This window comes from Gadus morhua, chromosome 16 (assembly GCF_902167405.1).
Source record: "Gadus morhua chromosome 16, gadMor3.0, whole genome shotgun sequence".
NCBI classification, from domain to species: Eukaryota; Metazoa; Chordata; class Actinopteri; order Gadiformes; family Gadidae; genus Gadus; species Gadus morhua.
Window position 1 is genome coordinate 3,755,868 of NC_044063.1, and position 27,505 is coordinate 3,783,372.

Genomic DNA, 27,505 nt, shown 5'->3' on the forward strand with positions numbered 1-27,505 from the left:
GTTAGAACACATTTTAATGCCGAAACCATCGTAATATTGCATGTGTTGCGATGTTTTCTGGTTCTGCACTCCTTGGGGCTTGTGCAGGCGCACTGACCACTCGTGCTACCAGACATTTGTCGGAATCATACGGAAAATAAGATATCATACGAACGTTTTTTGAGACCAGCCTGCATGTTTCCACATTTTTTAAATACGTGTTTTTGTATATAATTTAGGTTATTACTTAAACAGAATAGCCTGGAAGCATGAAAAACACCATAAGCAGTTTAACTTACAAAGCAACAAAGCAATGATAGAAAGCGTTTTTTTCGGGCAAAAAAAATATTATTAGTAACTAACAAACTAAACGATATAAACAATCAATGAACGAAGATGATGACAAAAAAATACAAATTTATGGCTAGAAATGTTATTAAAACCCATTTAATGCTGAATCTATATTAAAACTGGGCTGTTTAGTTTAAATGCATCCTTCAGCATAGCCAGGGCCGTAGCACCAAATCCTGGGCCCCTATACTATAGGTACTAATGGGCCCCCCTGCGCTAAGTTGTTGACGGGGGGGGGGGGGGGTATGGAGCGATTGTTGACAGGGGGGGGGGGGGGGAGGGGGTATGGGGCGATTGTTGACGGGAGGGGGGGGGGAGACGTGGCCGATGAGTAATTATTATTATTTTTTTTTTTTTTCATGGGCCCCCCCTCTGCCTTGGGCCCCCCCACAACTGTCCCCTTTGTCCCCGCAGTCCGTCGGCCCTGAGCATGGCACACAAGCTGCATTGTTGTGCCATACAATGACATTCAGCTGTCAAGAGAACTTATTCACCTGGTGGCCATACTGGGTAGTTGGATGGGTAAACCTCTTTTAGAGGCTTCGAAAATCATGGTAACTTAAAGCATCTATTTCTAGTAAATAAGTAATAAATATCCATTGTGTCCACAGAGCCCCAATGATTCTAGAAGGTTTACCCACCCAACTGACCAACATGGCCAACGCTTTCCACAGTTTAGTCTGTTTTAATCTGACATTGAAAATGTACAGCTCTGATGGATTTCAACCTCTCTATTTTGCTCAATATAGCTATCATTTATGAATCGGAATCTTGTTGAATAAATATATGTCTGGAAGAATGTGTATTTTGACCTCCGGCAGCCTTTTTTACGGGCACAGAAATACTCAGTATCCTGTCCAAGTTCTCCATTGAGGGTTCATGTATTTTAGTACATTTAAAAAATAAACGTGTTGATGATGAATACATTCCAAACGTTTGTAAAGTAATGCAGATCACAACTTTCACCACTATGTGGCAGTAGATAATCACATTGACGCATTTTATGTAGTAGGCTATTCAAACTCAATGTATATATATATATATATATATATATATTCTATTTCTATAATATATATCTATATGATGGTATCTTCACCTATATTTACCAACTACATATAATCTAAATATATACAATATTCAACTCCAATATTCCTTATTTTCCCTCTATATTTTATATCTATGTTCTTTATATTCTGTAGGCTTTATTCTACGTCAAACGTTATCCTATGTCTAGTTTGTATCTTTATTCTATATCTATATTCTACATCTATATCCTATATAATATGACTATATTCTACATCAAAATGCTATATATGTTCCCCGCTGGTCAACTGGTGACCACTAGTTATTTACAGGGTAGCTGATAAACTGCACTGCCTGTTTAATGTGGTCTGGGTGAATATCCTCTTCCTACTTTGCATTTGTCTCTGAGGCCCAGCAGTGCACGGTATTCATGCAGTTCATATTAACTGTGTAAAGAGGAAGGAAGACCTTGAACACATTTGTTCGAGTTATTATCTTAAACTGCAGGCAAAGACGTTTCCACAGACTTTTTCTGTCACACCAGCTACCTCCTCTACAGTAAGAATCATTTTTACTTTAATTGTACTGGTTTACTTAAGAAAGTAATATTCCTATATCAAGCACAATAACCAATTAATGTGATTAAATGGATACAAAGAACAGACATAGGACTATGTATTTTGAGAGTTAAAATTAATACATATTTGTTTATATCTGTAGGTCAAAGCCCTGGGAGAAACAAACTATGAATCTGAGAACAGCTGCAAGAGGCTTTGTAGCTTTCCTTCTGTCAGTACCAGGTTTGTACATTAACGTTGTGAACATTAAGTTGATCTGTTTCAAAGGGTAACATGACAAGCAAACCGAATGAAGAGAGGGTGAAACAACATGTTGTGAATTGATCTAATGACATCTAGACTCTAGATGTCATTAGATATATTCGATATAGATATATATGCATAGAGTATTGACCTGTTTTAAATAACAAATATGTTCTGTTTTACTGAATATTGTAGCGTTGCATTTGAGATTTTAAACAGGCTTGTTGACCAAATTAACCCGTCAATGTGTTCAGTACAACATTGACGGGTTCAGTTAGTTCCTATTTAAAGTTCAGTCTTAAGTTGAGTCTGTGAACTTATTGTTAGAAGTCAGCATTGGTCACCTGCCTTGTATTGTGTGTGTTTGTGCCCTGAATCCCTTAATTAGATGTGAGATGATGTCTCCATGCTATAGCTATAGGAGTTTCACTAGCTGTCTCACTGCGTTTATCACTAGTTTTTCACTAGCTGCATTGTGTTGGTGTCCCATGATGTTCTTGAACGTTACTCTGACAGCTCAGTGTTCAGCATGTATCTCTAGTTAGAGCTGCACATAGCCTCCATCTCATCTGTATCTTGTGATCATGCATTTCATCCTAATCATCATTGTCAATGTGTTGGTTTTTTACAGCATTACAGGGTTACCCTTACTGGGCAGTTACTTACCCATCTAGTAATATCTGCGCTTTGAGCGGATCAACGGTTGACATCATATGCAACTATAAATACCCTAAAGGACATGCAGTGGAGAAAAAACTGTGGTTTACTAATATAAACCATGAACCATTTGATCTGAAAGACGATACAGACTATGGGGGTCGTGTTGAATACATCTGTGGAGAGCCCAAGTGTTGGTCTTACATCTGTACTGGAACGTGTACACTGAGAATCAAAGACGTGACACAGAGAGACTCTGCTTATTACAAGTTTAGGATTACAACAAACCAAGTAGGCGGGGCATATAGTGGTTACCCTGGAGTGAAGTTATCTGTAACAGGTAAACATTGATTACTAATGAATCTATTCAACTGTGTGTATGTATGTGTGTGTGTGTGTGTGTGTGTGTGTGTGTGTGTGTGTGTGTGTGTGTGTGTGTGTGTCTGCGTGTGTGCGTATGCAACTGCATTTAATTGTTTCTGTTTAGACTATTCTTTTTATTATTCATTTTTGTGTAATTTCTTCCCTGGCCCAGATTTCCAGGTGGAAGTGGTCATTCATTCTAGGTATCATGACAGGGTACAGCTGAAATGTCACAGCATGTGTGATTTTCCTGGTCTTACGTACACCTGGTACAGGAATGGATATCAACAACATCATGGAATGTACTACATTGTGTACTACATTACCTCTGAATACAGGGTTTCATGTGCTGTTAAAGGATCCGCACATCTCCACTCTCCATCAGTGTGTAAGAGCTCCAAAGTACACTGACATGAGTCAAAGCGTCTTAACGAAGTACATCTAGTATAAGTATGAATGGACAACTATCGTCCATGTTGAAGCAGTCCTCAGCCTCAGTTTAGGCCTACTAGTAGTACAGGGTGGGCTACTGGTACTACTGATGCCACTTAAGATTTGGGTAGAACAGAAACATACACTACTTGCTTTGATTCCATACGTAAGGAAAGCAGGATAACTACTGACTTTGAAGCTAACAAAAGTACAAATTAGAAAAATAGCTGACTGAATAGATTTCCCTCTGGATTGTAATCTTCGAAGATAATTCAGACAAAGGGCTGTCCAGTTGTTATGGACTGCTTCTTTATTTTTATTATTGATTGACATTATGACCGCAGCCAGTCTATAATGAGCAATGTGCAATGACAACCTGCAAGTTGCACTTCAAAGATAAACTGGATTCAACACAATGCTTGGAAATGCTCATAACACTAGCCTTAGAACTTCCTAATGCTTTATTTTTTTTATTTTTTTAATACTTGGGTACACACTTGACATAATTGTATTAATATAATTGGTTTAATAACTAATGTGATATAACTGTCAACAGACGCTCCAGAGACCCCCTCAGTGGGATGGACTCCCCCTGGTGTAATAGAGGAGGGCAGTTCAGTGAATCTGACCTGCACCAGCGAGGCCAACCCAGCAGCAAAGTACACCTGGTCCAAGGTTACTACAGGTCATCCCCCCGGACACAGTGTCCAAGGACAACAGCTTTCCTTTAATACCATCCAGTCTTCAGACTCTGGACAATATCTCTGTCAAGCTGAGAATGACCTTGGAACAAAATCATCCCCCATCTCTATTGATGTGAAATGTGAGTAAAAGAACACACAGAATAACATCATAACACAGATGTTAAAGTTTATCTAACCATGTCAACATTAAGATGAACCATCTCAATTCGTCCTGCATTCCCTTAACTCCTCAAATGTCCTCTTTATATCATTCATATCAATGTACATCATGTTTGATGTACCTCAAGATGGGCCTAAAAACACATCTGTGATACCAAGTCCCCCTGGTGAAATAATGGAGGGAGGTTCAGTGACTCTGAGCTGCAGCAGTGATGCCAACCCAGCAGCTGACTACACCTGGTTCAGGGACAACCAACCTCTGCCCTGGGAACCAAGGCGACCTTATACCTTGGACTCAGTCCGCTCTAAAGACAGGGGAACGTACCTCTGCCAAGCAGAGAACCAATATGGATATCTGGGATCCAACTCTGTTTTCATAGATGTCCTGTGTAAGTGGAAAACGATAATAATTGTTACGTCCCTCGCTAGGAAGAGGGAAGACAACATAAAACCTGATATCTTTGGGAGAGTAATGTGATTTATTAACACGGAACATGGATATTCAACCACACAAACACACAAACAGAGGAGTTGAAACTTCAAAGGAAATCTGTTAAATCAAAAAATATATCTATCCAAAGGAGGACTCCAGCATACATGTTCCTAGTGTCAATTACAAAGGTAAACTGCATATTTGTTTTCAGTAGTTTGAAAAGCTTACCCTGGCCCAGTCCCCAAGTAGCTTACAAGAGCCTGAATCTACTCAACAAACAATTAGTAACGCACAAACCAACATGCGTAAAGACACAGTGGCAGCTATGATTTGCAGCTTGTCAAATCTTTACTGTCTAATAACATATTAGCTATATCCGGTATTAGAAATGTTTAGCTGCTATTCATGTTTTGCTATATGCCTGGTCAATTAGGAGTTACTGTGATCGTTTATTATTCGACAGCAATCCTATTTTATTATTCTAAACAGCATTCTGTATCCCACTGACATTGTAGTTTTGTTCCCGGCATCTTATCTTTAGGATGTAAATATATATCATTGTATATATCATTGTGTTGATGACAGACGCTCCAAAGACCCCCTCAGTGAGCGTGAGACCCCCTGGTGAAATAAAGGAGGGAGGTTCAGTGACTCTGAGCTGCAGCAGTGATGCCAACCCAGCAGCTGACTACACCTGGTTCAGGGAACATGGAGGCTCAGTGGAGGAATTAGGAGAGAACTACACCATCAGTAACATCACAACTGAGCTTGGAGGAAATTATTACTGTGAAGCTCGTAATGCAGTTGGACTTCAGAATTCAACTTTGATGTTCCTTAATGTGACAGGTAATTGTTTCTTTAAAATAGCACATTGTTTAAAGACCGACCAAACACTTGAATAATACTTGATAGTAAGACACAGACTCATGCAACGGCTCTATTCAATTTGTGATTGGCTTAAATTATGTGTTGCCACTTTTATTAACTTTGGTGCTGTACGAGCAGTCTACCGTAGTTATTTGTATACCCAGTGTACACTAGAGTAAGAGTATCCATAAAAAAATGTTCATCAAGTGGAGATCTGTTACATCTAGCCTCTAATATATATATGGACAGTATTTCATCCTTCACATGAATCAAGTGTTAAATCACTGTGTTTCAGCCACACCACCATCTCCATCATCACCATCATCAATGTCTACAACTGTGGCAGCAGGAACTGTAGCTGTTTTACTGGCCACCATGCTCCTCGTCATCTTCCTATTGATGAGGTGAGATATTCTCTCTCTATCTCTCCACAATCATTATTTCTTCTTCTTCTTCTTCTTCTTCTTCTTCTTCTTCTTCTTCTACTTCTTCTTCTTCTTCTTCTTCTTCTTCTTCTTCTTCTTCTTCTTCTTCTTCTTCTTCTTCTTCTTCTTCTTATCTCTCTGTTCTCTTCCCCAGAAGAAAGAGGGCTTCTAGGAAAGCGCGTGGCCAGGGAGGAAGGCCAGATACCAGGGAGGAGGTGAGAGACAGGAAGCTATTCCTTACTAAGACTCCTTTACTCCTTCCACTACCGACTAGTGTGGTGGAAATACCCCGAGCCCATACCTCTAAAATCTCATGTACTTGCAGTTTCTGTAACTCTGAGCCCATTCGCTGCGAGACCTTTATGACAATATGCAAATACAATGCCCTGGAGATTAGCTTTAAATGGAAACCATCACGCAAGGGGAACCAAATCATGATCTAATGCCCTAGAGATTAGCTTTAAAGGGGAACCATCACAAAAGGGGAACCAAATCAAATAGCATGAATGCTTTTTTATGATCCTAACGTGACTTTTAGATAGAAACTTGTTAATGGACAAGGTTACGTATGAAAGTTGTATTCACGTTATGTTTAGTTACTTCTATTCATGCAATGTAATTTCATTCTAATGAAATAGCATCACCATTTATTAACTTCTAATTTATCATTAAATAAGTTGACTACCCATACAGCTGTAGCTGACGTTATGTGGCAAATTAAATTGTGGGGTAGCCCATTGCTGTTATCCGTGGTCATGTCAATTATACCAAATATAAATTTACGAGCACCGAAATCCCAGACAAGTTGAACCATTAGGGCAACTTGTCCAGGTTCCTTTTTTTTTTGTGAGATCAAGAGTGATTTAAAGAAGTAGTGATGTTTAATCCAAGCAAACAAACTGTCACTGAAACCTATCAATGATTAGAAAGAGGAATATGTTCAAGAAGAAGAGTCCTAAAGTGAAACCTACAGCATCCTTCACTGTGGAAGCACTAGTCACCCCCAACGGTCTCTAAATGAACCGTAAAAATATGGGCTTATGAACAGCCATTTGAGAGTAAAGTGTTTTTCTAAATGTACTACTCTGTCCTCTCTCCCCGTCAGTCTCCGTGTCCTGTGTATTACAACGTCTCAGCTCTGACCAATCGCTCGGCTTCTGCAGCACAAAGAGAACCAATAGAAGAGCAGGATGACCCTCACTATGCCAGCATCCACATCTCTCGCTCTAAGAACCAGGAAGTGCCTCATGGGTTTGCTGGTGCTCTGGTAGAGTCTGATCATACAGAGCAGGTCCTTTACTCTGCCATCAACCTTAAAAGACCCAAGGCTGTCCCTGAGTAAGCACTCTTGATAGTTCTCGAAGATAAACTTTGAGGCTTGAGGCTTCATCCTCCCAAGGGACAGCTTGTGGAGGAAAAGCCATTTATAAACATGTACAATTTACTGAGTTTCTTAACTTCTCTTTCTCGTTTTCACTTCTTCTTTTCATTTAAAGTAAACTGATGTCAGATACCACCATCAAATAAACAGCCCAGTTTTGATATAGATTCAGCATTAAATGGGTTTTAATAACATTTCTAGCAATAAATGTGTATTTTATTGTCATCATCTTCGTTCATTGATTGTATATATCGTTTAGTTTGTTAGTTACTAATAATATTTTTCTTGCCGGAAAAAAACGCTTTCTATCATTGCTTTGTTGGTCGATATGGGTGCTGCTATCACAAAAAATATATATCAAATGTATACATTTTTTTGTTGACATTCATTTTATTCTCCGTGGAAAATGCTTGTTTCGGCATTAAGATGTGTTTGATAACATGTCTCGCGAGAAACATGCTTTTTATTTCACTGATTGTATACGATGTTTAGTGGTTAAGTTAAACTGCTTATGGTGTTTTTCATGCTTCCAGGCTATTTTCTGTTTTACATCATCATCATCATCATCATCATCATCATCATCATCATCATCATCATCATCATCACTGTAGCTGTACATACATTGGCTATCTTACTGGTCCCGATCTCCCTCCTCATCTTCCTCTGGATAGGTTGATAAGTCTCTCTCTCTCTCTCTCTCTCTCTCTCTCTCTCCCTCTCTCTCTCTCTCTTTCTCTCTCTCTCTCTCTCTCTCTCTCTCTCTCCACCAGCAGGAACCAGCAGATTAGCTTTTAAGGGGAACCAGCAGGCATAGCTATGTTATATTGTAAGATAGTAGTGCTTCACGGTTGTTGTAAAAAGGGGTCCCATCCGTCCCCCCCCGGTTCCTACGCCCTTGCATACAAGATAGACTATTTATAACGAGAGTGGTTGAGAGGCAGTGAGAAGAATGACCGGACAGCTGGGAGTAATGATGAGTAATCCAAGCAAATAAATATCTATTATATATTTATTCTAATATATTTGAGAATGACAGTACCAGCCCCAGACTTTCGGAGGAAACCTAGCAGTGGTTAGAAGAAGGAACACGCTTAAAAAATGAGTCCGGAAGTGACGTCTACATCTGGCTGCATGGTGGGCCCACAAATCCCCACCAAAGATCACTAAATGAACCAGAAACACAGGAAGTTTAAAGTTTTTGTAAACATACTCTTCTGTCCTCTCTGCCCATCGATCTCTTTCTGTTTCTGTGTTTGAAAATGCCTCAGCTCTGACCATTCGCTCGGCTCAGAGAGCACAGAGAGAAGCAAAGGAAGGGCAGGATGACCTTCACTATCCACCCACATCTCTCATTAAGAGAACCGAAAGTGTCTCAACGTCCTGTGGGATACCCCCGTCCGATCATATCAGATAGACCAGGTCCTGTACTCTCTGGTCTCCAAGACCCAAGGCTGTCCCTGGGTAAACCCCTTCAGATACTATCTTAGATATTCAACTCTTAACTTCTAAATCTTTGTAAAAATCTGCTCTCCAGGGTAACTGATTTCCGTCTTCTTTGCAGGGACACCTTGGAATTGTAAAGTATACTTTATTTAGATGATGAGTGATGTAGTCTGCAACATAGTGCTATGAATTGATCCTGGTCAAATCTTGAAATGCACAAGCCTAACCCAAGTTTGAAAAATGTAGGACACGTGTTTAGCTCTCTGGGTTTTATATCTACATGCTATTGTATGATTCATTGGCCATTTTGGGTGACCAGGTTATAGCATTCTGGCAAACACCACGACTACCAAAATCTGATAGGAGTGAGTGGGAATAGTGTGTGCAAGGCAGTGACAACCTGAACTGCTATATATGCCTCCCCTATATGAAAAAAAGTTGGCCGGCACTCAGTTGAATCTACACCACCTGTTCATTGCCTGAATGTACTGCACATGTGAGGGGAGGTCTTCAAGGAGAGCCCAACCTACTCCACTTGTACATTGGTTTGTATGGTAGATAGCTCCCTCTTTGTTTTTTAATTAACAAAAGGGAGACACGGCAGAGAACCTGACCATGTAATTATTTTATTCTCTAGCTAAAAGCACATGTTGCGCAAATCTCGCCTCGTATCTGAAGCATGACACAAGCATCAACTAGAACCATGTTGTTGGAACGGAGCAAAGCTCTCAGGACTCGGCTGGCTTCAAATAGGACTTCCATCCATCCACCCATTCATCCATCCAACCATCCATCCATCCATAAACATCCACAGAATCCACCACACAGCTGGTCCCACATCCCACAGCTTATGTTGTGTGTTGTATCTGTGTGTTGATGTGTTTGGTGCTGTCTGTGATCTGTGTGTGGTCATTTTTTGCTGTCTTGTGTGTTTCTGTTTAGTGTTAATGTTTCCTATTTATTCATGAATTGGATTACAAAGAAGGCGCCGCCGCTCCACCTCTCGTCCTTTCGCTCCGTGAGCCCAATGTGGCGATTCCCGAGCATTATGATGGCGACCCTACCACTTGTAACGCCTTCTTGTGCAACTGCTCCATCATCTGCGCCCTTCAGCCGCTCACCTTCCCCTCCGAAGAAGCCCGGGTGGCTTACACCATCAACCTCCTCTCTGGGCGGGCGCGTCTTTGGGGCACAGCTGAGTGGCAGAGAGGGACCCCCACCTGCCGCTCTTTCCAGACCTTCGCCGAGGAGCTCAGAAGAGTCTTCGGTACCGGACCTCTGGGGGCCGAAGCTGGACGGGATCTGTTGGCCCTTTCCCAGGGAAGCCGCTCAGTCACGGACCACGCCATTGACTTCCGTACCAGGGCCCCCATGAGCGACTGGAACCCATCTGCTCTCCCTGATGTGTTCTTGCGGGGTCTGGCTGGGCACATCAAGGACGAGCTCATCACCAATGACCCACCGTCTACACTGGAGGGCCTGATCGAGCTCGCCACCAGCCTCGACCTCCGTATCCAGGCTCGTAGGAGGGAGAGGCGTTCAGAGGCTCCGTCACGTCCTACCCCGCCACGCAGCCCTCCTCTCCCCAGGATCCCAGTAACCCACGCCTCCTTCCCGATGACCTCATCTGCATCTTGGAGGGAGGGGGATCCAGAGCCCATGCAGGTGGGTCGCACCCATCTCCCACCGGAAGAAAAAGAGAGAAGACGGAGGCAGAACCTCTGCCTGTGCTGCGGCCAGCCAGGACACTGATTTGTGGTTTGCTGATCGGTTCCTGTTAATCCCGGCATTCAACGGACCCGAGTCTTCCGCCTCCATGGACTGCCCACTGATGTCGTTTCTGATCAGAGGCCCCAATTCACGTCGGTCTTCCGGAGGGAGTCTTGCAGCCTAGTTGGGGCTTCCATCAGACTCGCTTCACCACCGCCCCCATCCTTCAGATCCCCGAACCTGAGCGTCAGTTCCTAGTGGAGGTGGACGCATCCGGTGTGGGAGTAGGGGCGGTCCTTTCCCAGCGTCGGTCTTCCGGAGGGAGTCTTGCAGCCTAGTTGGGGCTTCCATCAGCCAGTCTTCCGGCTTCCATCCTCAGTCCAATGGAGAGAGCGAGAGGGTGAACCAAGATCTGGAGACCACCCTTCACTGTCTGATGAACCGCAATCCGGCTTCCTGGTCCGACCAGCTAGTCTGGGTAGAGTTTGCGCATATCACCCTCACCTGCTCATCCACAGGCCTCTCTCACTTCCAATGCACCTATGGGTATCTGCCACCCCTGTTTCCCGACTTAGAGCAGGAGTCCTCCTGTCCCTCTGTACAAGCCCTCATTCGCCGCTGCAGACGCACCTGGGACCAGGCGTGCAATAGCCTCACCAAATCCGCGGACCGCAACGCTGCCGCCGCCAACAAGCGCCGTACGCCAGCCCCTGTCTACCAGACTGGCCACAAGGTCTGGCTCTCCACCCGCGATCTCCCCCTTAAGTTGGACAGTCGTAAGCTGGCCTCCAGGTTTGTAGGCCCCTTCCCCATCCCTCGTGTCATTAACCCGGAGGCGGTACGCCGTCGGCTCCCTGGGTCCCTGAGGATCCAACCGACATTCCATGTCTCCAGAGTCAACCCCGTCCAGGAGAGCACTCTGGCTCCTCCCGTTCCGCCTCCTCCCCCTCAGCTCGTCGACGGCGGTCCGGTGTACACTGTCCGGCGCCTCCTTCACTCCCACCGCCGTGGACGTGGGGTACAGTACCTGGTGGATATCGACCCCGCGCCTGCCCGACTACCCACCCGGCGACGGTACCCCCAGTCTACCTGATTGCCTGCTTTCCAAACTCTTGTCTGTCCCTGTTTACTCTGCCTGCCCGACCCTGATCATCTGTGGAATCAATAAAACCTTTGGACCCCCCTGTGACCAGCAGTCTGTGCACTTGGGTCCTGCCTAACCCCCCCGTTACAGATTTGTGTTTTGCGGACGTCATCACGTGACACTTTGTGCGACACACTCACCTAGGGGGATGGACAGAATAGGAAGTAAGATGAATGAGAGACGAGGAGTGAAAGTGAGACAGGGGGGGGGGGGGGGGGGGGGGGCGTGGGAGAGAGAGATTGATAAGGAAAAACAAAAGAGGGAGGGAGAGTGTGAGCAAGAGAGAAGGAAAGGGAGGGAGTTAGGGATAAGTAAATGGAAAGGCTGCGTATCGTCCTGGTTGAGGTAGAACGAGAAAGACGGATAAAAAGAGTGAGAGAGCAAGTGAGCGGGGCAGAGCTATAGAGAGAGAAAGCGAGGTTGAGATGTATACAGAGAGGTAGAGAGACAGAGGGAGAGAGCGAGCGAGGTATGAGTATATAGAGAGAGGGAAAGAGGTAGAGAGACAGTAGGCTCCAGGTTGTGTGGACAGGCCTGTCGTCTCAGAGGTGATTTATTAAAGAGCGCCGTGGCAGGGAGTGGCGCGAGCAAGCTCTGATTAACCATGGAGAGAGAGGACATGATCCCCTCTATTGTTCATCCTCCGAGAGAGCGACAGAGAGACAGAGACAGAGAGATGGAAGATGAAAAGTACAATTATTTATAGTTTGCGGTTGCATTTCATATACAGAGTTTGTATGCATGACAAGTGAGAGTGGGAGTGTCTGTGGACACTTTCTTGATGTCAGCATCTATTGCATAAACATAGAATGTAAAATGCAGACCGTGTGTGAGGACACAATACACACACAAACACTTAAAAAAAACAACACTACACAGCATTCGTGTCCCTCGGGTGCCCTGTTCGCCACAGTAGGAAGGTGACATCATCATCCTCATCATTCTCATGTCCCTAAGCTCCACGATGACATCACAGCTCTCAGGTGGCGCATTATCGTCTACGCCGGCGGCTCCACAACGCGTTGGTCCGCGTTGCATCCCGCTCTCTTTTTTCTAAATTTCTAGATACTCCATCTTTTTTCTCATACTGTTTTCTGAATTTCACATTTTCTAACCCCCCACCAATTCAAACTGCTGTCAGCATTCAGGGCTACTTTTCTTTCGGTCTCAGTGGAGGACAGGTGTATCACATCAGCAGCGCCCTTGTATTCAAATCAGCCTTGCAGTGGATATGCTTGCAATAGCACGTATTTAGCCTATAGAGGGAGCTATCTACCATACAAACCAATGTACAAGTGGAGTAGGTTGAGCTCTCCTTGAAGACCTCCCCTCACATGTGCAGTACATTCAGGCAATGAGCAGGTGGTGTAGATTCAACTGAGTGCCGGACAACTTTTTTTTTATTTAGGGGAGGCATATATAGCAGTTCAGGTTGTCACTGTCTTGCACACACCATTCCTAATCACTCCTATCAGATTTTGGTGGTGGTGGTGGTGGTGGCCAGAATGCTATAACCCGGTCACCCAAAATGGCCAATGAATCATACAATAGCATGTAGATATAAACCCATAGAGTTAAACGCGTATCCTATGTTTTTTAAACTTGGGTTAGGATTGTGCATTTCAAAATTTGACCAATTCGTAGCACTGCGATGTTACAAACTACAACTTATCTACTGTATTGGTCCGAACATAAGACAACCCTGATTATAAGAAGACCCCCCGTTTTCAACACAAACATTTAGAAAAAAAGATTTGCAGACCAGATTTGCGCTGACTGTTGGCATCTTTGAGACGTTGTTTTTGTGCTCGCCATCTTCTTACGTGACCCTCCGTGACCCCGAACTTCTTGGCAGCTTGGCAGTTGTTACTTGACTCTGCCTTATTGACGACCATTATTTTAAAATGGACATCATAGCTCCTCCACTGTTGTTGATTGACCTGACCCACTTTTGAGCCACTTGTCTCTAAATGGCCAGCCTGTCTTTCCATCTTTAAACACCGGTAACGGGCCGGTTGTTAAGGACGCTGGACTACTCCTTCCCGGAACCAATTTTTGGCGCCACCTGGGGCCGCGAATGTGTATTGACATTTAAAGGGAGAGGCGAAGAAGAGATGATGCGCTCTGAATACTAGACCCCGAATATAAGACGACCCGACTTTTTCGGACCTATTTCGAGGGGAAAAAAGGCGCCTGATTGGCACCTGATTGGGCAACTTCATGCTGGTGTTCTGCAAAACCAAGTTGCGCATTAGTTCAAGCGATCCCTAGTTGTCACAACTTCAGCAAGGTTCTAGTTTTTCATTTGTCTGTTTCCTGTTTTGCCACACTAACTCATGTCATTTCAGACTGCCACTCCCTCCTAGTCTGCATTACCTGCTGTTTTCATTCACCTGGCCTGCCCCACCCCCATACTCGCTTGCTCCTCATCAGCTAATCAGCCCCTCAGTATATGTACCGGTCCATTTCCCTCAGTTCTTTGCCAGATTGTCTAGTGTGTTTACCTAGCTCTCCCGCGTCTTCTCATTCTGATCCTGAACCTGCCTGCTCATGTATTGACCTGCCTTTTTGGACTTTGGACCTTCCCTTTTGCCTGCTTCTACTGGATTGACCTGCCTACTGGATTGACCTGCCTGTTTGGACTTTGGACCTTCCATTTTGCCTGCTTCTACTGGATTGACCTGCCTACATGATTGACTTACCTGTTTGGACTTTGGACCTTCTCTTTTGCCTGCTCCTACTGAATTTGTTTGCTACACGGATTGACTACCTGGTTTGACCTCTGCTTGGAATAAACAATGTTTCTTCACCTGAACTGTTTCTCTTGTCGTGCTATTGGGTTCTCGTCTGCCATTTTGTGGAACCTGACACTAGTACCCTCTCCAAACTGAAGGCCATGTTCCATATAACAGGGGATGTCAAAGACAGGCCGCGAAGTGGGCGTCCCAAGAAGACGACACCCCTTGGAGACCGTTTTATCACCCTGTCAGCACTTGGGTGCCGTAGGCTGTCTTCTACAGGTTTGCAGTCAAGGTTTGCAGGACGATATAGCCAACGGCTCTCTGCCCAGACGATCCGGAACAGACTACAAGCAGCCAAACTCCGGTTTCATTGGGCTGCCAGGAGTCCTGCCATGACTGCCCTTCACCGTCAGGCCCGTTTGCACTGGTGTCGGCAACACGTGCACTGGAACCTGAACATGTGGAGGAACGTTATGTTCAGTGAGGAGTCCAGATTCTGCCCACAGCAGTTGGATCGTAGGTTCAAAGTGTGGAGAAGACGTGGAGAACGCTATGCTGATTGCTGCACCGATAGAATAACATCTTTTGGTGGAGGTGTCACGCCAAATTTGTACCGGCTGCCACATTCGCGCTAATGTTGCCAAAGACGAAATAACATAATACAGAAAACGGATCGCTAGATAACACTTGTTTTTACTTTATATTTGTATTGTATTTAATTGATTAATCAAATTTAGCAAGTAAACTGAGTGTTTAAAGCAGGTCAAGGACGAAATAGCATAATACAGATAACGGATCGCTAGATAACACTTCTTTTTTTACTTTATGTGAACGAGCTTGAAGGTTCGCGAATGTTCATGAACCTTTCACGTCATTCGACGCGATCGTCCGTTGCCAGGCAACGGACGCGATCATCTGTTGCCAGGCAGGTTTGGAATGGATTAGGTTTTGGCAGCCGGTACAAATTTGGCTGATTTGCGACAAATTCTGGTTGAAGAATGGGATGCCATCCCACAGCAGTGTGTGACCTGGCTGTTGACAGCATAAGGAGGAGGTGCCAGGCTGTTGTGGCTGTGTATGGTTCTTCCTTACGCTACTGAGGCTCCTGTTTGTGAAATGAACAAATTGTTTAATTGCCAATATGTCTTGTTTCTTCAAATTCAATCATCCGATCCAACAAACAGCAAACGAGTCAATGGCAGAATAGGCTGTTTGGGATTGGCAGAGAAGATTTGGCAATTTTTTCAAGGGCGCAACCCACATAATCAACTCTGCTTCTCATCCCACAAGTGCTTGTTCCTTACAAATGGGGCACCATTTGAAAGGGAATTATACAGGCTTTCCAACGGTATAAGATTTATTGCCAAAGAGCATTGTAACCATAGATAAATAATCAACCATACACAAATTTCCTTACTTTTTGTGATAAGTTTATTTATTTTCTTTTTTTTGTGATAGCATCACCCATATCAACAGACAAATAAATGATTTAAAGCGTTTTTCTCTCGGGAGAGGAATATTCTTAGTAACTAACAAACTAAACAATATACACAATCACTGTGAAGATTCTGACAATAAAATACAAATTTGTTGGTAGAAATGTTATGCTGATTCTATATCAAAATAATGCATTTTCTGGGATGTTTATTTGAGGGTGGTATACCGATCTTACATCAGTTTACTTTCAGTGAAAAGAAGAAGTGAAAAAGAGAAGTTAAGAAACTCAGTAAATTGTACATGTTTATAAATGGCTTTGCCTTTGCCTCCACAAGCTGTCCCTTTGGAGGATGAAGTCTCAAGCCTCAAAGTTTATTTTCGAGAACTATCCAGAGTGCTTATTCAGGGACAGCCTTGGGTCTTTTAAGGTTGATGGCAGAGTAAAGGACCTGCTCTGTATGATCAGACTCTACCAGAACACCAGCAAACCCACAAGGCACTTCCTGGTTCTTAGAGCGAGAGATGTGGATGCTGGCATAGTGAGGGTCATCCTGCTCTTCTATTGGTTCTCTCTGTGCTGCAGAAGCCGAGCGATTGGTCAGAGCTGAGACGTTGTCATACACAGGACACGGAGGAGACTGACGGGGAGAGAGGACAGAGTAGTACATTTAGAAAACACTTTACTCCTAAATGGCTGTTCAGAAGCTCATGTTTTTATGGTTCATTTAGAGACCGTTGGGGGTGACTAGTGCTTCCGCAGTGAAGGCCGCTGCAGGTTTCACTTTAAGACTCTTCTTCTTGAACATATTCCTCTTTCTAATCATTGCTAGGTTTCAGTGACAGTTTGTTTGCTTGGATTAAACATTACTACTTCTATAACTCAGTCTTCTCATTCTGCTCACTGGCAGAAGTCTCTCTGTATGTCCCCTTGATCTCAGCCAAGATCGCACTATATATATATATATATATATATATATTATGCATATATATATATATATATATATATATATATATATATATATATATATTTATCACTCTTGATCTCACAAAAAAAAAGGAACCTGGACAAGTTGACCCAAAGCTCCAACTTGTCTGGGATTTCGGTGCTCGTAAAGTTATTTTTGGTATGATTTATATGACCACAGATATCAGCAATGGGCTAGTCTCGCAAAGCCAGACCAAACTACAGCAAGTAGAATGGGCTAACCGACAATTTAATTTGCCACATAACGCCAGCCACAGCGTATGGGTAGTCAACTAATTTAATGATAAATTAGAAATGTAACAATAAGTTAATAAATGTTGATGCTATTTCATTAGAATGAAACTACATTGCATGAATAGACATAACTAAACACAACGTGAATACAACTTTAATACGTAACCTCGTCCATTGACAAGTTTCTATCTAAGAGTCACGTTAGTATTATAAAAAAGCATTCATGCTATTTGATTTGGTTCCCCTTGCGTAATGTTCCCCTTTAAAGCTAATCTCTAGGGCATTGTATTTGCATATTGTCTTATAGGTCTCGCAGCGAATGGTCTAGGAGTTACAGAAACTGCAAGTACATGAGATTTTAGAGGTATGGGCTCGGGGTATTTCCACCACACTAGTCGGTAGTGGAAGGAGTAAAGGAGTCTTAGTAAGGAATAGCTTCCTGTCTCTCACCTCCTCCCTGGTATCTGGCCTTCCTCCCTGGCCACGCGCTTTCCTAGAAGCCCTCTTTCTTCTGGGGAAGAGAACAGCGAGATGAGAGGAAGAAGAAGAAGAAGAAGAAGATGAAGAAGAAGAAGAAGAAGAAGAAGAAGAAGAAGAAGAAGAAGAAATAATGATGGAGAAATGATGGAGATAGAGAATATCTCACCTCATCCAGAGGAAGATGACGAGGAGCATGGTGGCCAGTAAAACAGCTACAGTTCCTGCTGCCACAGTTGTAGGCATTGATGATGGTGTGGCTGAAACACAGTGATTTAACACTTGATTCATGTGAAGGATGAAATACTGTCCATATATATATTAGAGGCTAGATGTAACAAATCTCCACTTGATGAAAAAACGTAGTATGGATACTCTTACTCTAGAGTACACTGGGTATTCAAATAACTAGACTGCTCGTACAGCACCGAAGTTAATAAAAGTGGCAACACATAATTAAAGCCAATCACAAATTGAATAGAGCCGTTGCATGAGTCTGTGTCTTACTATCGATGGTGCTGGTACTAAAGGATTATTCAAGGGTTTGGTCGGTCTTTAAACAATGTGCTATTTTAAAGGAACAAATTACCTGTCACATTAAGGAACATCAAAGTTGAATTCTGAAGTCCAACTGCATTACGAGCTTCACAGTAATAATTTCCTCCAAGCTCAGTTGTGATGTTACTGATGGTGTAGTTCTTTCCTAATTCCTCCACTGAGCCTCCATGTTCCCTGAACCAGGTGTAGTCAGCTGCTGGGTTGGCATCACTGCTGCAGCTCAGAGTCACTGAACCTCCCTCCTTTATTTCACCAGGGGGTCTCACGCTCACTGAGGGGGTCTTTGGAGCGTCTGTCATAAACACAATGATGTATGTACATCCTTAAGACACGAAACCGCGCACAAAACTGCAATGTCAGTGGGATACAGAACTCTGTTTTAAATAATAAAATAGGATTGCTGTCGAATAATAAACTATCACAGTGACTCCTAATTGACCAGGCATATAGCAAAACATGAATAGCAGCTAAACATTTCTAATACCGAATATAGCAAATATTTTATTAGACAGTACAGATTTTACAAGCTGCAAATCATAGCTGCCACTGTGTCTTGACTCATGTTGGTTTGTGCGTTACTAATTGTTTGTTGAGTAGATTTAGGCTCTTGTTAGCTACTTGGGGACTGGGCCAGGGTAAGCTTTTCAAACTACTGAAAACAACTATGCAGTTTACCTTTGTAAGTGACACTATGAGCATGTATTCTGGAGTCCTCCTTTGGATATATATATTTTTTGATATAACAGATTTCCTTTGTAGTTTCAACTCCTCTATTTGTGTGTTTGTGTGGTTGAATATCCATGTTCCGTGTTAATAAATCACTTTACTCTACCAAAAATACCAGGTTTTATGTTGTCTTCCCTCTTCCTAGCGAGGGACGTAACAATTATTATCGTTTTCCACTTACACAGGACATCTATGAAAACCGAGTTGGAGCCCAGATACCCATATTGGTTCTCTGCGTGGCAGCGGTACGTTCCCCTGTCTTTAGAGCTGACTGAGTCCAAGGTATAAGGTCTCCTTGGTTCCCAGGGCAGAGATTGGTTGTCCTTGAACCAGGTGTAGTCAGCTGCTGGGTTGGCATCACTGCTGCAGCTCAGAGTCACTGAACCGCCCTCCATTATTTCACCAGGGGGACTTGGTATCACAAATGTGTGTTTAGGCCCATCTAGAGGTAAATCAAACATGATGTACATTGATATGAATGATATAAAGAAGACATTTGAGGATTGAATGGAATGCAGGATGAATTGAGATGATTCATCTTAATGTTGACATGGTTTTTACAAACTTTAACATCTGTGTTATGATGTTATTCTGAGTGTTCTTTTGCTCACATTTCACATCAATAGAGAATGGGTAGGAAGTTTCTGTCCCAAGGTCATTCTCAGCTGTGCAGAGATACTGTCCAGAGTCTGAAGACTGGATGGGATGAAAGGAAAGCTGTTGTCCTTGGACACTGTGTCCGAGGGGATGATCTGTAGGAACCTTGGACCAGGTGTACTTTGCTACTGGGTTGGCCTCGCTGCTACTGGGTTGACTTGGTTCCCAGAGCAGAGGTTGGTTGTCCTTGAACCAGGTGTAGTCAGCTGCTGCGTTGGCATCACTGCTGCAGCTCAGAGTCACTGAACTGCCCTCCTTTATTACACCGGAGGGACTCCTGACACTCACTGAGGGGTTCTTTGGAGCGTCTGTAGATAGTTATATAACATTTGTTTGTGTACCCAAGTATAAAAAGAAAGCATTAGGAAGTTGTAACGCTAGTGTTATGAGCATGTCCAAGCATTGTATTGAATCCAGTTTATCCAGTTTATTTTTAAGTGCAACTTGCAGGTTGTCATTTTACGTGGCACATTATAGATTGTCTGCGGTCAGAATGTCAATAAAAATAAAAATGAATAAGGAACCGTCCATAACAACTGGAGAGCCCTTTATCTGAATTATCTTCGAAAATTATAATCCAGAGGGAAATCTATGCAGTCGGCTATTTTTCTAATTCACACATTTGATAGCTTCAAACTTAGTAGTTATCCTGCTTTTCATACGGATGAAATCAAAAGCAAGGGTTAGGGTATGTTTAGTGTATGTTAGTGTATGTTTCTGTTCTACCCAAATCTGAAATGTTCAGTAGTAGCAGTAGCCCACCCTGTACTACTGTTAGGCCTACCCTGAGGCTGAAGCCTGCCTCAACATATATGATATTCATACTTAAATTACATGTACTTTGTTACACTAAAGACCCATTACGTTCCGACTCGTGTCAGTGTACTGTGGAGTTCTTACAGACTGATGGAGAGGTGAGATGTTTGGATCCTTGAACAGCACATGAAGCACTGTAGTCTGAGTTAATGTAGAACCAGAGAAACCTTCTTTGATATTGTTGAGGAATTCCATTCCTGTACCAGGTGTACGTAAGACCGGTTGAATCACACATGCTGTGACATTCCAGCTGTACCCTGTAAAGACTGCTAGGACGAATGACCACTTCCATCTGGATATCTGGGCCAGGGAAGAAATTACACAAAAATGAATAAACAGGTGCATACACGCACACACAGACACATACATACACACCTACACACACACACACACACACACACACACACACACACACACACACACACACACACACACACACACACACACACACACACACACACACACACACACACACACACCCACAGACACACACACACACACACACACACACACACACAAACAGTTGAATAGATTCATTAGCAATCAATGTTTACCTGTCACAGATAACTTCACTCCAGGGTCACCACTATATGCCCCTCCTTTGTTTGTTGTAACCCTAAACTTGTATTCAGCAGAGTCACTCTGTGTCAGGCCTTTGATTATCAGTGTACAAGTTCCAGTACAGCTGTAGGACCCACACCTGGGCTCTCCACAGTGGTAATCAATACGACCTGTATAGTCTGTATCATCTCTCAGATCTACTAGCTCATTGTGTATATTAGTAAACCACCATCTTTTCTCCACTTTTAGGTGTTTAGGGTATTTATAGGTGCAGCTGATTTCAACTGTTGATCCTCTCAAACCGCAGACATTTCTAACTGGGTAATTAACTGCCCAGTTATTATAACCCTGTAATGCTGTAAAAAAACAAACACATCTCATGAGAATTATGGTTCAGCTGATGAAATGCATGATCACAAGATACATATGAGATTGTGGCTAGGTGCACCTGCAACTAGAGATACATGCTGAACACTGAGCTGTCAGAGAAACGTCCAAGAACAACATGGTCACCAACAATATGCAGCTAGTGAAAAGCTATTGATACACCTAGTGGTGAATACAGTGAGACAGCTAGTGATAAACCAGCTACAGCATGGATTTATCATCCTACATCTCATCAAGGGATAGAGTGCACAAACACACACAATACAAGGCAGGAGACCAATCTTGGCTTCTAACAATAAGTTCACAGACTCAACTTAAGTCTGTTCCACTTTAAAAAGGAACTCAGTTAACCCATCAATGTTGTACTGAATTCTGAGTTGCCTGGTAATCAGGAAATGGTCAACAAGCCTGTTTAAAATCTCAAATGCAACGCTACAATATTCAGTAAAACAGAACATATTTGTTATTTAAATGTACAAACCTGGTACTGACAGAAGGAAAGCTACAAAGCCTCTTGCAGCTGTTCTAAGATTCATAGTTTGTTTCTCTCAGGGCGTTGTTCTACAGATATAAACAAAATATGTATTAATTTTAACTAACATAATACATAGTTCTATGTCTATTCTTTGTATTCATTTTATCGCATTAATTGGTTATTGTGCTTGATATAGGAATGTTACTTTCTTTAGTAAACCAGTATAATTCAAGTAAAAAATATTCTTACTGTGAAGGAGGTAGCTGGTGTGACAGAAAAAGTCAGTGGAAACGTCTTTGCCTGCAGTTTAAGATAATAACTCGAACAAAAGTGTTCAAGCTCTTCCTTCCACTTTACACAGTTAATATGAACTGCATGAATACCATGCACTGCTGGGCCTCAGAGACAAATGCTAAGTAGAAAGAGGATATTCACCCAGACCACATTAAACAGGCAGTGCAGTTTATCAGCTACCCTGAAAATAACTAGTGGTCAGTTGACCAGCGGAGAACATGTAGCATTTTGATATAGAATATAGTCATATTATATAGGATATAGATGTAGAATATAGATATAGAATAAAGATATAAACTACATATAGGATAACGTTTGAAGTAGAATACAGAATATAAAAAATATAGACATAAAATATAGAGGTAAAATAAAGAATATAGGGGTTGAATATCGTATATATTTAGATTATATATAGTTGGTAAATATATATAAAGATACGATCATATAGATATATATTATAGAAATAGAATATATATATATATAGAGAGTTTGAATAGCCTACTAAATAAAATGCCTCAATGTGATTATCTACTGCCACATAGTGGTGAAAGTTGTGATCTGCATTACTTTACAAACATTTGGAATGTATTCATCAACACGTTTATTTTTTAAATGTACTAAAATACATGAACCCTCAATGGAGAACTTGGACAGGATACTGAGTATTTTTGTGCCCGTAAAAAAGGCTTCCGGAGGTCAAAATACACATTCTTCCTGATATATATTTATTCAACAAGATTCATATTCATACTCATAAACGATTGCTATATTGAGCAAAGTAGAGAGGTTGAAATCCATCAGAGCTGTACACATAGGCGTCGATTACGCCGGGGACGCGTCCCCTCCAGATTTCGTCAAGAATAATTTTGTGCCCACCACTTGAAAAAAAATGTATACATAAATAAATAAAACAAGTTGAATTATTATGGATCATTACACGGGTCTTCTCAATGCCGTAGAACGCTCCGTTCACTTGCATGGGCTCTTCACAACTTCGCTGTGAATGCTAGATATAAATTGACCGCTGTCAAGGAAAACAGGACTTTTTGCCTATAATGACGTCTTTGGTATCACTCCTCAAGTAGTCCGGTAACTTTTCAACCCCAGCGTCTTTTGTTGCCAAGCGACGTCAACGTCTTTGGCAGACTATTTCCACATCCAGTACATCCAGAATTCTTTAGCAGCGGGGATCATCCGACCCTCCTCGTCACCGGCTGGGGCGGGGTTCTTCTTCGTGGGCAAGAAGGACAAGTCCCTGAGACCCGGAATCGACTACCGAGGCCTGAACAACATCACGGTGAAGAACCGCTATCCCCTTCCACTACTCTCCACTGCCTTTGAGCTGCTCCAGGGGGCAACGGTCTTCACCAAGCTCGACCTGAGAAATGCCTACCATCTGGTAGGCATTATCTGTTAAATAAGTTTGTCTTTGTGTACCTGGACGACATCAAGATTTTTTCCCGCAATCTTGAGGAGCACGTCACCCACATCCGGTCGGTTCTCCGCCGCCTCCTGGACAACTCCTTGGATCCAGCCAAGGTCTCTGCTGTGACCTCCTGGCCGGCTGCGCCTTTTTCTCTCGCAGCCTAACCCCCTCGGAGAGAAATTATGACATTGGCAACAGAGGCCTATGAGGAGGGGCGGCACTGGCTAGAGGGTACCAGGGTTCCGTTCGTGGTTTGGACCGATCATCGTAACCTTGAGCATATTCAGTCCACCATGAGGCTCAACTCCAGACAGGCCCGCTGGTCACTGTTTTTCGACCTGTTTAATTTCACCCTGTCCTATCGTCCTGGTTCTCGTAATGTTAAGCCTGATGCTCTCTCCCGACAGTTCCCCGAGTGCCCCGACGAGACGGTTGAACCCTCCACCGGCGTACCAGCGCCGTACGCCGGTGCCTGTCTACCAGACTGGCCACAAGGTCTGGTTCTCAAACCGTAACCTCTCCCTTCAGTTGGACAGTCGTAAGCTGGCCCCCAGGTTTGTAGGCCCCTTCCCCATCCCTCGTGTCATTAACCCGGAGGCGGTACGCCGTCGGTTCCCTGGGTCCATGAGGATCCACCCGACATTCCATGTCTCCAGAGTCAACCCCGTCCAGGAGAGCACTCTGGCTCCTCCCGTTCCGCCTCCTCCTCCCCGTCAGCTCGTCGACGGCGGTCCGGTGTACACTGTCCGGCGCCTCCTTCACTCCCACCGCCGTGGACGTGGGGTACAGTACCTGGTGGATATCGACCCCTCGCCTGCCCGACTACCCGCCCGGCGACGGTACCCCCAGTCTACCTGATTGCCTGCCGGTTTCCAAACTCTTCTCTGTCCCCGTTTACTCTGCCTGCCCGACCTTGATCATCTGTGCGATCGATGAAACCTTTGGACTGCCCTGTCACCAGCAGTCTGTGCACTTGGGTTCTGCCTAACCCCCCCGTTACAGATTTGTGTTTTGCGGACGTCATCACGGGACACTTTGTGCGACACACTCACCTAGGGGGATGGACAGAATAGGAAGTAAGATGAATGAGAGACGAGGAGTGAAAGTGAGAGAGGGGGGGGGCTTGGGGGAGAGAGATAGACAAGGAAAAACAAAAGAGGGAGGGAGAGTGTGAGCAAGAGAGAAGGAAAGGGAGGGAGTTAGGGATAAGTACATGGAAAGGCTGCGTATCGTCCTGGTTGAGATAGAACGAGAAAGACGGATAAAAAGAGAGAGAGAGCAAGTGAGCGAGGCAGAGCTATGGAGAGAGAAAGCGAGGTTGAGATGTATACAGAGAGGTAGACGGACAGAGGGAGAGAGACAGTAGGGTCCAGGTTGATTTATTAAAGAGAGGAGCGGCAGGGAGTGGCGCGAGCAAGCTCTGATTAACCATGGAGAGAGAGGACATTATCCACTCTATTGTTCATCCTCCGAGAGAGTGACAGAGAGACAGAGAGAGATGAAAGGAAGGTGATATCATCATTCACATGTCCCTCAGCTCCACGATGACATCACAGCTCTCAGGCGGCGCATTATCGTCTACGCCGGCGGCTCCACAGCGCAATGCAATAGCTGCATGTAGCCTATAGAGGGTGCTATCTACCATACAAGTGGAGTAGGTTGCGCTCTCCTTGAAGACCTCCCCTCACATGTGTAGTACATTCAGGCAATGAGCAGGTGGTGTAGATTCAACTGAGTGCCGGCCATTTTTTATTTTTTTTAGGGGAGGCATATATAGCAGTTCAGGCTGTCACTGTCTGGCACACACCATTCCCACTCACTCCTATCAGATTTTGGTAGTGGTGGTGGTTGCCAGAATGTTATTACCTCGTCACCCAAAATGGCCAATGAATCATACAATAGCATGTAGATATAAAACCAATAGAGCTAAACGCATATCCTTCGTTTTTTAAACTTGGGTTAGGCTTGTGCATTTCAAGATTTGACCAGGATCCATTCATAGCACTACAATGTTACAAACTACATTACTTATCATCTGAATTAAGTATGCTTTACCACTCTGAGGTCGGGTCAGTGTCCCAAAAAAGAAGATGGAGACATTTTCAAAAACAGTTATCCTGGAAAGCAGATTTAACAAAGATTTAGAAGTTAAAAGTTGAATATCTAAGATAGTCTCTGAAGGGGCTTACCCAGGGACAGCATTGGGTCTTGGAGAGTAGACCAGAGAGTACAGGACCTGGTCTATCTGATCTGATCTGACGGGGGGATCCCACAGGACGTTGAGAAACTTTCGGTTCTCTTAGCGAGAGATGTGGGTGGATAGTGAAGGTCATCCTGCCCTTCATTTGCTTCCCTCTGTGTTGTCTGAGCCGAGCGAATGGTCAGAGCTGAGGTGTTTTGAAACACAGAAACAGGAAGTGACCGATGGGAAGAGAGGACAGAAGAATACGTTTACAAAAACTTTAAACTTCCTGTTGTTCTGGTTCATTTTGTGATTTTTGGTGGGGATTTGTGGTCCCACCATGCAGGCTGGAGTAGGCTTCACTTCAAGACTCATTCTTAAAATGTGTTCCTTTTTCCAACCACTTCTAGGTTTCCTCAAACTGTCCCGGGCTGGGAGTATCATTCTCAAATAGTTATTTATTTGCTTGGATTACACATCATTACCTCCATCACTCTGTCTGGTCATTCTGCACCCTGGTAGAAGACCCTTAGTTTGTCCTCTTGATCGTGCTGAAGATCTCAACCTAGATCTCACTCTCAACATCAATAGTCTAACTTTAATGGAAACTTTCAGCAGAAACAGAATTAATTTGCGGAACCCATTCACAAGAAGCATGAAGCACTTTTAACTTACAATATAACAGCTGTGCCTGCTGGTTCCCTTTAATAGCTAATTTCTTAGCAATTATATTTGCATATTGGCAGAAAGTTCTCAGAGTGGCAGGGCTAGATTAACAGGAACAACTTAAGCAACAACTAGAATTTTTACACGTGGTTTTGAGGTGTGGGCTCGGGGCATTTGTGTGTCTTAGTCAAGGATGGCTAAGTAAGAAATGGCTTCCTGTCTACCACCTCAACCCCAGTATCTGTATGGCCAATGAGAGAGAGAGAGAGTTTTGAGTTTTTAAAACCGCTTATTTATTTACATATTTTTACAAAAACAAAAACAAAGACACACACAACACACAATAAAAAAAATAAAAACAAAAAGAAAAAAGAAAAAAACAGAAGAGACAAAAACCAAAAACAAACTAAAGCAACTGATCTGTAAAGGTAATGTCTGGGTCTTTTATAGAGAAAAGGATGCCTTCACTGTCCCAAACACCTTTAAACGTATCCACATCCTCCATCTTTGCGTAATAATTATATTCAAACCGTATCCGGGCTCTAACAAGACACTTGAAAATTGACACACAATCACGTCTCTGGCCTCCATCTGTCGTTTCCCTCCTGCTTAAATAAATGGCCATCTTGGCTTGACCAAAAAGAAAATTCAGGAGCTTGCCTTTCTTCTTTTTGTTTTTCCTATAGGAGAATCCAAATATGAACAACTGTTTACTAAATTTTTCTTTGAACAAAGACACAACGGACCTCAGGTTTTGGAACAGTGGAATCAGTCGTGAACAGTCAACAAAGCAGTGAAAAATGGTTTCCCTCAGGTTACAGAAGAGACACTTATCTGACACACTAGGGTTTAGAATAGAGACAAAACCATTGACTGCTATGATTCCATGTAAAACACGCCAATGCAAGTCCCCAATGTTTTTTGTGACTGGAGCCTTGTACAGTGTACTCCATGCTGGTTTGACCTCAGCTTTTACTCTGAGATGATCCCT

The 27,505-nt window shown here is 43.3% G+C and overlaps 2 protein-coding genes across 10 annotated transcripts; one reads left to right on the forward strand and one right to left on the reverse strand.

Moving 5' to 3' along the window:
- Positions 1-1,739: 1,739 nt before the first annotated feature.
- Positions 1,740-8,038, forward strand: LOC115560680 (B-cell receptor CD22-like). Of its 6 annotated transcripts, XM_030380164.1 has the most exons (11): positions 1,740-1,911; positions 2,074-2,153; positions 2,806-3,171; positions 3,367-3,582; positions 4,183-4,449; positions 4,618-4,674; positions 5,565-5,768; positions 6,085-6,193; positions 6,369-6,429; positions 7,320-7,552; positions 7,711-8,038. In XM_030380164.1, the coding sequence occupies exons 2-11, from the start codon at positions 2,099-2,101 to the stop codon at positions 7,739-7,741; spliced, it is 1,599 nt and encodes a 532-aa protein (XP_030236024.1). In that variant the 5' UTR covers positions 1,740-1,911; positions 2,074-2,098; the 3' UTR covers positions 7,742-8,038. The 6 variants fall into 6 exon arrangements, with proteins under 6 accessions (XP_030236024.1, XP_030236022.1, XP_030236026.1 ...); XM_030380162.1 differs by lacking the exon at positions 4,618-4,674 and having other exon boundaries at positions 5,508-5,768; XM_030380166.1 differs by lacking the exon at positions 4,618-4,674 and having other exon boundaries at positions 2,074-2,142; positions 5,508-5,768.
- An 8,163-nt stretch (positions 8,039-16,201) lies between these two features.
- Positions 16,202-22,375, reverse strand: LOC115560675 (B-cell receptor CD22-like). 4 transcript variants are annotated; one of them, XM_030380149.1, is made up of 10 exons: positions 22,196-22,374; positions 21,953-22,032; positions 21,078-21,440; positions 20,608-20,823; positions 19,662-20,015; positions 19,232-19,492; positions 18,356-18,616; positions 17,936-18,026; positions 17,740-17,797; positions 16,204-16,708 (listed from the first exon to the last, which is right to left on the reverse strand). In XM_030380149.1, the coding sequence occupies exons 2-10, from the start codon at positions 22,005-22,007 to the stop codon at positions 16,469-16,471; spliced, it is 1,899 nt and encodes a 632-aa protein (XP_030236009.1). In that variant the 5' UTR covers positions 22,008-22,032; positions 22,196-22,374; the 3' UTR covers positions 16,204-16,468. The 4 variants fall into 4 exon arrangements, with proteins under 4 accessions (XP_030236013.1, XP_030236009.1, XP_030236011.1 ...); XM_030380153.1 differs by lacking the exon at positions 21,078-21,440 and having other exon boundaries at positions 16,202-16,708; positions 17,740-17,800; positions 22,196-22,375; XM_030380151.1 differs by lacking the exon at positions 19,232-19,492 and having other exon boundaries at positions 17,740-17,800.
- Positions 22,376-27,505: the final 5,130 nt, after the last annotated feature.